At 33.0% G+C, this 9994-nt stretch overlaps 2 protein-coding genes across 3 annotated transcripts; one reads left to right on the forward strand and one right to left on the reverse strand.

The window, feature by feature from the left end:
• Nucleotides 1–155: 155 nt before the first annotated feature.
• On the reverse strand, nucleotides 156–4959 carry LOC124887975 (protein FAR1-RELATED SEQUENCE 5-like). Of its 2 annotated transcripts, XM_047397926.1 has the most exons (3): nucleotides 712–4959; nucleotides 544–630; nucleotides 156–449 (listed from the first exon to the last, which is right to left on the reverse strand). In XM_047397926.1, the coding sequence occupies exon 1, from the start codon at nucleotides 2596–2598 to the stop codon at nucleotides 775–777; it is 1824 nt and encodes a 607-aa protein (XP_047253882.1). In that variant the 5' UTR covers nucleotides 2599–4959; the 3' UTR covers nucleotides 156–449; nucleotides 544–630; nucleotides 712–774. The 2 variants fall into 2 exon arrangements, with proteins under 2 accessions (XP_047253882.1, XP_047253883.1); XM_047397927.1 differs by lacking the exons at nucleotides 156–449; nucleotides 544–630 and having other exon boundaries at nucleotides 899–1034; nucleotides 1118–4959.
• A 417-nt stretch (nucleotides 4960–5376) lies between these two features.
• LOC107845638 (probable transcription factor At3g04930) lies at nucleotides 5377–7554 on the forward strand. Its single transcript, XM_016690069.2, has one exon. The coding sequence runs from the start codon at nucleotides 6064–6066 to the stop codon at nucleotides 7306–7308; it is 1245 nt and encodes a 414-aa protein (XP_016545555.1). The 5' UTR covers nucleotides 5377–6063; the 3' UTR covers nucleotides 7309–7554.
• Nucleotides 7555–9994: the final 2440 nt, after the last annotated feature.

Raw genomic sequence — 9994 nt, forward strand, 5'->3', positions numbered from 1 at the left:
CAATATTCTCCTGAGCTGGCGGCAGTGCCGCTCGTTTGGCTCTCTCTCGAGACATCCTATGAGGCTAACACTCATGAATTACATTACAAATTATATTGAAATAAATATTTTCTTCATTGTTGCATTAAGAAATAATAACCAGAACCTCGATAATATTAAAATTGTCAACATAATTCATAATAATAAACACCAGATTGTCACAAAACAAAAGACATAAAGCTACTGAACAAAACAAATTCCAACATCCAAATGTGGATTACAGCCTCTTGATGCAAAAAAAAAATGAAAAAGTTTCAACTTATAGAATTGAATGTCAATTGCCCTCGAATACAAAGCCCGAACTGAACCAACCTACTGCGCCAGACAAGAATCACTATGTAGTCTCTGCTTTTACAAATTTACCACAATCAATATTGAGAATAGTTGCTTGAATCAGGAAAAGAAACATCCTGCAATTGATATAAACGATAACTTATGACGAATAACATTACTTACTAGAAAAATATATACATATGTGAAGTAGTAAAAGTGTTTTTCACTTACTCTTAAGAGTTGAGTCAGACTTTCGACGGATGATTCTTGAGATAAGTGTGAAGAGGAGCACGAAGGAAAACTTCCTTCTGTCACACCCTATCAATTAAAAGATAACATGATTTTTTTACGTTATACAACAACAATATTTCTAGTAAAATATAAAATGTCGTGACATACCATAGCATTTGAAGTGTCAGATAAAGGTGGACATGAGACCTGAGGATTTGGAAGGTGATCTAACTACTTGCTAGTTTGACATTGAGAAGATAGCAATGAAGTCTTATTTTTCTTCTTGAACTTTTCCATAAAACTCTTTGGCCGAGTATTACAACGATGAGTTGGTTCCTTTCTTTTCAGCACAATCACCTTTGTGAAATTTGTATTATCAATAAATATTATTTCACTCGATTCGTTTTGAATACTATTGCTTGAAGCCAACTTTTCTGCTGATTCATTCATCCTCTTAATATCTTTTAACTTGGAAATTATCTCATTCGCACCTTTTACAGCCAATTCATATTCTTCGTTGGATTCTGAAGCTTCACTTGAAATTTGAACAAAAGTATGACATAAATTTCTATACCTGGTGGTAACTTCAACTTTTGGATCAATGTCTTTTTCAACTAGACTGGCCTCCATCCCATTTATGTTCGTAGCATCTTTGGTCCACCTCTTTAATATGTAATGTATAGGAATCATATCCTTTATATTCTCCAGGATCTTCAAAGAATGTCTACACAATATACCCCAAAATTCAAATAATTTACAACTGGAAGAAACTTGAGTTACTGACCGCTTAACTGTTATTACATGCTTCTTAACAGTTCCAAGGCTGCTAACTTTATAGGTATACACTTCTCCTTCGTCATAACAATCCTTTATTGAAACCAGTAATGATCTTTCCCATTCATTTTGAAATATGTCAAATATAGTTGGGCTGTACACTTCCCTAACGTGAATCATTAAAGGAAGTTTAACCTTTAAAATAGGTATTTTTTGAGTCATGTCAAAATTTGACTTATTCTCATTCACGCGTTTATCATTAATTGATCTTTGAAAATATTTAAAAAACTGAACAATATCCAAATCAGATTTTAAATATCCCCTTAAAGATGCATTAAAGCTTTCACTTAATTGTGTGCTTCGCATACCTGCTGAGAATGTATTTCTCCCATATGTCATGGACCATTTCTCCCTTATTGCAAACGTGTTTTTCAACCAATTATTATCCTCAAGATCATATTTCTCAAGCATTTCCTTCCACGCACTTAAAAAATCGTCTTCATACCCATAATCATTAAGTAGTTTGCTAAAATCTCTCGGAAATGACTCATTAGCTCTAAAGATATGATTAAGATGTTTAAATGCATTTTTTTCCAAGTTCCATATACAAAGACGATGATATGTTTGTGGCATTACCAATGAGATAGCAGCAGCTATTGCAGGATCTTGATCGGTAAAAATTGTTTGTGGTTTATCTGCAGACATAATCCTAAAGAATGCATTAAAAAGCCATTCAAAAGATTTAGTTAATTCTTCATATAAAACGGTTGCTCCAAATATAATCATTTCCCTATGATTATTCAAACCAACAAACAATGCCAAAGGTCGATACTCTTTATTTGTTCTATATGTCGTGTCAAAAGACACAATATCTCCATAAATCTTAAAATCTCTTATCATCTTTGCATCGGCCCAAAATATATTCGTTATCAAATCATCATCATCTAATTGTAAAGAATACTGAAAAGCAGGATCTTCTAATATTCTTTTCTCAAAATAATCAATCAAACTACGAGCCACTCCACATTTCAAACTATCTTTTCTTTTATCCCGAAGATAATTTTTTTGATCTCTCTTTATGTAACCTAGACAAGATTGCCCTCCAACTTGACGAGCAGAATAATCAAATGAAGCTTTAGGACGTATCCCTGAATCATCTAATAAGTCAATTTCATATGCTTGAGCAACTTTTATCTTTCTTTGTGAGGGCAACATATGAGCCAAAGAAAAAGGAACAAGAGGAGAATTATGTTTCTCTTCAAAAGAAGTGATGCGAAACATTTCATTTGACTGGCGACTAACAATAATATGAGTTAAGCACCCTGTTCTAGTTTCATCTCTCTTTTTTTTGAACCGTTGTATCTCTTTTGTCTTTGTTTCTATACCCTTCTTTATAACATGTCAGTTTTCTTGAACTCACATATCCTTGGATTTTGTTTTTGTTAGCAAATTCTTTCCTAATACTAAAACCAATTACACCTGCGTATTGATTATAGTATTCATATGCATGTTCATCCGAATCAAACTCCATTCCAATTTTTATAGGCACATTACATTCACTTTGGGACTCACTAGATCCAATGTCCATAAGTCTAAAATACAAAGAATATAAAAAAGAAAATAATCAGTAAATCCTATAGTTAAAAAAGAACCGTAATGTGAAATTTTAAAAAATTAACTATATAACAAGTTCAAATAATGAATCACACTGCATTTGAAAAAATTATAAGGTGAGTTGGAAAATTAAACGCTAACTCTATGTTTCATACTTGAAATTACTATAAAGATCTAATTAAGGCATTTTATCAAATATGTGATGGACACTTTCTATACATTGACAGATGCAGCTATACATTGATAATTGTAGCTGTAAGAAGAGCGTAAAGCAACGAATAACTTGATTTTGTGTTGTCACTTCTCCCCGAGAAAATAAAATTATTCTTCAATTAGTTAAGGCATTTTATCAAACATATGATGGACACTTTTTATACATTGACAGCAGCTATACATTGACAATTACAGCTATAGGAAGAGTGTAAAGCAACGAATAACCTGACTTTGTATCGTCACTTCTTTCCGAGAAGATAACATTGTTCTTCAACTGATTTTCTTGTTCTTTGCAATCTTCTGTTGTTGAGCTTTATGAATGATTTGGTTTCTCAATGTGTGAGATTGTATCATTCTCCCTTGAAATATTTTTTCATGGTAAGAAAATCTTTTTCCAACTGAAAATATTTTCCAACAGAAGTCCATTTTTTTCGCAACTCTTTCTCAAAAATTAGCATCATTCTCGGATTAAGTTGCTAGAGTAATTTAGAAGTAAAAGAAACTAGTGCTTCATTAAAGGACACCTTTCATGAAAAGAGTTTCAATGCCCACGTTACAGAGATTGTTCATGCTTTTATTTCATAGATTAATAAATCATAAAACATATCATTGATTAGAAATAAGCAGTTGTCTTATGCCGTGGATATATAACTTATAGGCTCCCCAGTTATGCATATATAGTAAAGATCCATCATGACTACGGAATTTGCAACCATCTCCTGCGGTACAACAACTAACACAAACTTGATTAATCTTGGCCAATCCAGTAGACAGACAAGTCATGTAAGCAACTCTTGGATTACATTCTTGACTACAAACCTTGAGTTGGGTACTCTTCACACACAAACTTATCGTCTTTACCAAAATAGTAGCAACTCTTGTAGCCCGTGCAACAAGTGGTGCATCCAGTGGAATAAATTATTGTCTTTCCTTTGGAACGGGGACACTCTGAATAGGCAATTTCTAAATTACAATACTGGAGGCAAATGTTTAAATTTTTGGGATCAGACGTTCCTTCACAAATTACACTATACTTGTTGCAACCCTTATATCCCGGGCAACATTTGGTTGTACTAAAACTATGGCGAATGCATTTATCGTTACGGATTATTTGGTTGGAAATAAGCTCGAAATTAGTTATTTTAGAATTAATTATCTCACTATATATATATAAGATAACTTATTCTATCACTATGATATAAATTATGAAACAAATAATCCTGAGACTAACTAATACCTTCAATTAAATACAGAATAAAATAATCTTACATTTTATTTTGAGACTATTATACCTTATACCAAATCAAATGACTCCTAAGGGATAAGATTAAGGAGGAGGACAAATTAATGCGCCGGTAGACTAAAATGAGCAACTCTTATGGATAGACCCAAGAGATATTTCTAATGTAGTATAGTATTTGATTGCATGTGCTATGATCACTTTCTATTCACCTTCTGGATATTGTGGAACCTCCTAATCAGTGAGTTTTTCATAAAATGGAGAGACACATTGTTAGATTTTTTTGAGGGGAGCAATGGCAGCTAAACAAAAACACCGTTCAAGTCATCGATATGATCCTAAACTTGTTTTAAAATTTCACTTGAATCACTCAATTTAGACTTGAATCTATCAAGTTCCTAATCCATTCGAAATTTAAATCATTTAAACATTTTTTAACCAATCGGCTAAAAGCATAAAATATGTGCAACATACTTACGATAATATTGTAAAATAATGAATAAAATGATGACTTTTGACATTAAATTTAAAAAATAATTAAAAATTAAATTATAAGGAAAAAAAAATCTATTTTAAATTCGTATCCTTAACTAGTTAAATTATAATTAAAAAATAATTATAATCTTTTTTTTAAAAAAAAAAAAAAAGTCCCTAAACACCCTCCTCTGCCCCACCCTCCTCTTTTTCATCTTGTTCCCATTCTACTATTGTTCCCATTCTTCACTCTATCTTCTTCACCAAATTTTATTTAGTACCTCTAGATTTAAAAAAAAAAAAAAAAAAAAAAAAAAAAAACGACCCTCACCCCCTCCCTCCATCTCCATTTTTGCCGCACACTGCCATTAATCACAAGACTCAAAAAACTCCGGCGTAACTCTATTTTTTTGGATAAAATTCTTCTTCTTTTACAATGACAAATGAGATGGAGAAGATAACTCAAGATGGATTAAGGAAGATGAAATAGCTTGTTGGTTTATGAAAATAGCATTTTTTTTATTTTTTTTGAATTAAATTTACAATTTTGTTGATTTGTGAAAAAAATGAATATATTTTTTTTCGATAAACTCTCATTCTTTTTGACAAAGTCCTTTTTTTTTTTTTAATATTTACACCTAGATGATTCTTCTCATCTGTCCTAACCTTGGTGGAAAAAAGTATTTGATATCTATTACTGATGAAAGATAATAAATATCTTTTGAATTTAATTGAGATATGCGAAAACTGATCCGAGCACCACAGTTATTCAAAAATATTTAGTTTCTGACTCATTTTTGTATGTTGTATTAGGACTTGTTTGGCCATTAAACCAAAAATATATTCATTTTATTTGATATTTTTAAAGTTGAAAATAGAGTTAAAGTTGTGTTTAGCCATAATATTTAAAACATGTGATATTTTTTATGTTAATTAAAAGATTTTAAAAATTAGAGTTTTATGAAAAGAAATAAAATTATATTAGTAAATTATTTTTAAAAAAATATAAAAAGTAATTCAAAAATAGTAAAAACGCATTTGGTCATACGCACCGCTCGACCCAGTCTTACACGTAACCTCTCCCCGCTCGTGACTCCCTTTACTTTCGGCCTAACCACCAAACACCCCTCACCCCCTTTACATCTTAACCCACAGCCCTTAACCGAACCCTAACCGCCAGCCACCTAGCCCTTCAAGCGTCTCTCATGGCTTCAGTAGAAGAAGACCAACACGCCGTCCACAACGATGATGATTTGGAAGACGATGAGGATGATGAAGAGGGGGGCTGTCCTCCCCAGAACGAAGTCGTTGTTGATGAAGATGATGACGTAGACGTGGATGATGATGAGGATTCGACTTCAACTCCTCCTGTGCCTGTTTCCAACCATTTTGGCTCCCGTGAGGTTACCATTGCCGTTGTCGGTGAACCAAAACGCCAGCGGATCAACGAATTTCCGGTCGCTACTACAACTGTTGTGGAAGAAAAGAAGCCGTTAGCTTTTGATGATTCTCGGAAGCTTTTTCAACGGCTGTGGACGGATGAAGATGAGATTGAGTTGTTACAAGGATTCCTGGAATACACGACACAGCGTGGTGGTATAAATTCTTCCTCTCACCATCATGATACAACTGCCTTCTATGACCAGATCAAGAGCAGGTTGCAATTGGATTTCAACAAGAATCAATTAGTAGAGAAGTTGAGGAGGTTGAAAAAGAAATATCGGAATGTGATGAGCAAGATGGGATCTGGTAAGGAATTTGTCTTTAAGAGCTCTCACGATCAAGCCACTTTCGACATCTCTTGCAAGATCTGGAGCAATACAGCACCCATTGTCATCCGTAGCAGTGCACCACCACCACAAGAAGATGGTGGATTTGATGACGTGGATTCACACCTTAACCTTAATGCCAATTTCATTGATCACAGCCCTAACATCAACCTTAACCCTAACCCTGACGGGATTGATGTTAAGACTCCTAAGTCGAGGAAAAGGTTTCGAGGAGGAGCAGTTCAAGCTGAAGAAAAACCTGGGTTTATTCAACAGTACTATCAGCCATCTGGTGGAGGGACAAATGTCATTCTTCCCATGTCCTCCTCACCTGCACTCATGCCCACTCCTGTTCCGATGGCAGCCCCCCCTCTCACAGCCACAGCAGCTTCAATACCAGGTTTGATCGAGGAAACAGTGAGGAGTTGTCTATCACCCATTCTCAAGGAATTGTTAAACAATGTGACTAATTTGAATGGATCAAGAAGTTTTGGGTTCGGAATAGCATTGGGTCCAACACCTTTAGGATTTGGGAGCAGTGCAGTGAGCTCTGATATGAAGTTGGATGAGAAATGGAGGAAGCAACAGATGCTAGAATTGGAAGTTTATTTGAGGAGATTAGAGCTTGTTCAAGATCAAATAAAAGCTCAGTTGGAGGAACTAAGATCTATGACCAGTTAGACGATGGCTCAAGATGGTTCCGTTTCATGTATAATAATTTAGTTGACAGTATTACCAGATTGCCGGGGAAATATCTAATTGTTGTAGTTAGATAACTGTGAAGACCTATTGAGATATTTAACTTTTGGTTATTGAATAATGAGTTCTGTTTTGCTCTGTTCTCTGATAGGCTGCTTGTATGCAAACATACAGCACTACTCTTTTTTTTATATGGGAATGGATTGATAGAAGTCAATGTTGATTTGATCTTTCTGTTTAAAGTGTAGTTTTCCGTGTATGCGTTGCCTTTTCAGCCGTTGGTTGTCTCTATTTTCTAAGACAAAATAACAAATTTCTTGGTAATGTTAAGCGGGGTAATGTTAAGCGGTCATTTGGCTATGAAAATTAAAAAAATTTAGAGTTGGAGTTAGAGTTATGTTAGTAATAATTGGAGTTATTTCTAAAATTTTGTGTGAAAAAAAGGATGGAAAAAAAGTGAAAATAAGTTTTTCTTGTTTTTCACTTTTTCAAATACAACTTCAAGTTGATGTTTAATAGTGAATAAGAGAGAGAACTTCAACATCCCAAGTTTGATGTTGAATGATCATCTAACTTTGTGTTTATTATTTAAAATTTATTATTTTTTTATTTTATTACATAATAGTCATTTTAATTTTGTCTCATCTTTCACAAAAGTATTTGATCAGATTTGGTTAAAATCCTACTTAAAATGTGAGATGAAATTCTAAAAAAATGATCCTTTCTATTTAACGATATGTTCAAAATTGTCCCTAATATAATATACTTTTAAGCAGTTTTGATAGTTTAAACTTGCTAAATGTGAGTACATTTGACATTCATGAAATGATTAATATATCTTATTGTTAAAATTCACAGAATTATAAAAAAGAATTTAATATTGACGCACATTTAGAGTAGTTTTCTTTGCAATTTTTTTCTATTTATTGTTGTATTTGGTATAACTTGCTAAGTGTAATTGATCTCCCATGAGACATATGATACTACACTTAGGCTTCATTTGTTTGTACTTAATGGAGGTCTGAATCTGAATGGTTCAGACTTCAGACCATTAAGTGTATTTGTTTTCTATTAAGATTTTAGTTTTTAATAGATTTACCTACGTCTTAATTATTTAGATTTAGAACCAGGTCTTAATAGGTCTAAAGATATATTCTGATGTTTGATAATATTCATCACTCTATTCATAATCAGCAGTCACCACCATTAACAACCTCTGTCACCGCTACCATTGTCAACCACCATCCACCACCACCAACCACCTCCACCATCGACAACAAATATCGCTACCAGTTACTATTGTCAACCGCTACTGCACCTAGTACCTCTATTACTCTATTATATTCACTGTCATCGACAACACCACTATCACCAACCACTACCGACCAACTCATCTATCACAACTAGGACCACCACTAACTACAACTAATACATCACAACCTCCACACATTCTTCGGCTGCCACCACCATTGTCACTAGTAACGTCACCTCTACCATCATTTCAACCACTACCACTGCTACATTTTATCTCTACTAATAACCATCTCCACCATCCCAACAAACAACATCTCCAACTAGCACCAACACATCATCAACCATTATACATTCATGTTTCAGCCAACACAATCAACACCTCAAACTATTAACATCAAGCAACGTCTCATCACCACCACCACCACCACCATCAATCGGTACCACATAACAGTTACTATAATACCAACCATCACAACTATCACCGCCAATATTATTTATCACCAACATCAATCATTGTCACCGCAATCACCATTATAAACTATCCTCATTATCACTAACAAACATAAATATTTTTTATCAATCAAATAATATAATATATAATTAATTTTTCATTTGAATTGTATTTTTTATTTTATTATATATACAAATAATTTTTTTTTTGCACATTCAGATATTGAAAAACAAACAGTCTTAATCATTCAGTTTTCAGATCTAGAGACACCATTTTAATCAGTCAGATTCAGACGTCTTAATCTTAAAAAAAAAATGCACCCTTACTTGATTATTTTGATTTCTTTACAATAGTTTTCTTAACGTATTATCGCTACAGTAAAAATGTGTACTTAAACTTATTTCTCCTCTACTAATACTATTTTATTTGACTAATTTTACTTGTTTTATTAGTTTTTTTTCTTTTATTTATTTCATTCACTATCATTGCTAAATGAATATAAAAGTAAAAATAATCTTTTATTATTATTTTATTAACTCTTGTTTACTTAAGGGGAAATGGTCAAAAATATCCTTCTACTTTATTGACTAGGTTTGCCTCTAATCATATTTTAGGATTAAATATGCCTTCATCGTTATCAAAGTTAATAAAAATACTCCTTTTTTAAAACACTTTACCACATGAACTAACATTTGGCTGAGGTGGATGCTAAGTAGCCATTTGACCATAAAAACTAAAATTTTTCGGAGTTGGAGTTGAAGTTGGAGTAGAAATTGGAGTTGGAGTTGTGTTTGGCCATGTCTTTTTTGAAACTTTTTTTTGACTTTTGAAAAAAAAAAATTAAATATAATTTTATGCCCCAACTTTGACAAACTATCAAAATCACCCAACTTTTACAAATTATGCAAAAGGCATGCAGCAAACAGCAACATAACTATCCTAAAATCTTTCAGCGAAGCGAGA

Source organism: Capsicum annuum, chromosome 10 (genome assembly GCF_002878395.1).
Source record: "Capsicum annuum cultivar UCD-10X-F1 chromosome 10, UCD10Xv1.1, whole genome shotgun sequence".
Lineage (NCBI taxonomy): Eukaryota > Viridiplantae > Streptophyta > Magnoliopsida > Solanales > Solanaceae > Capsicum > Capsicum annuum.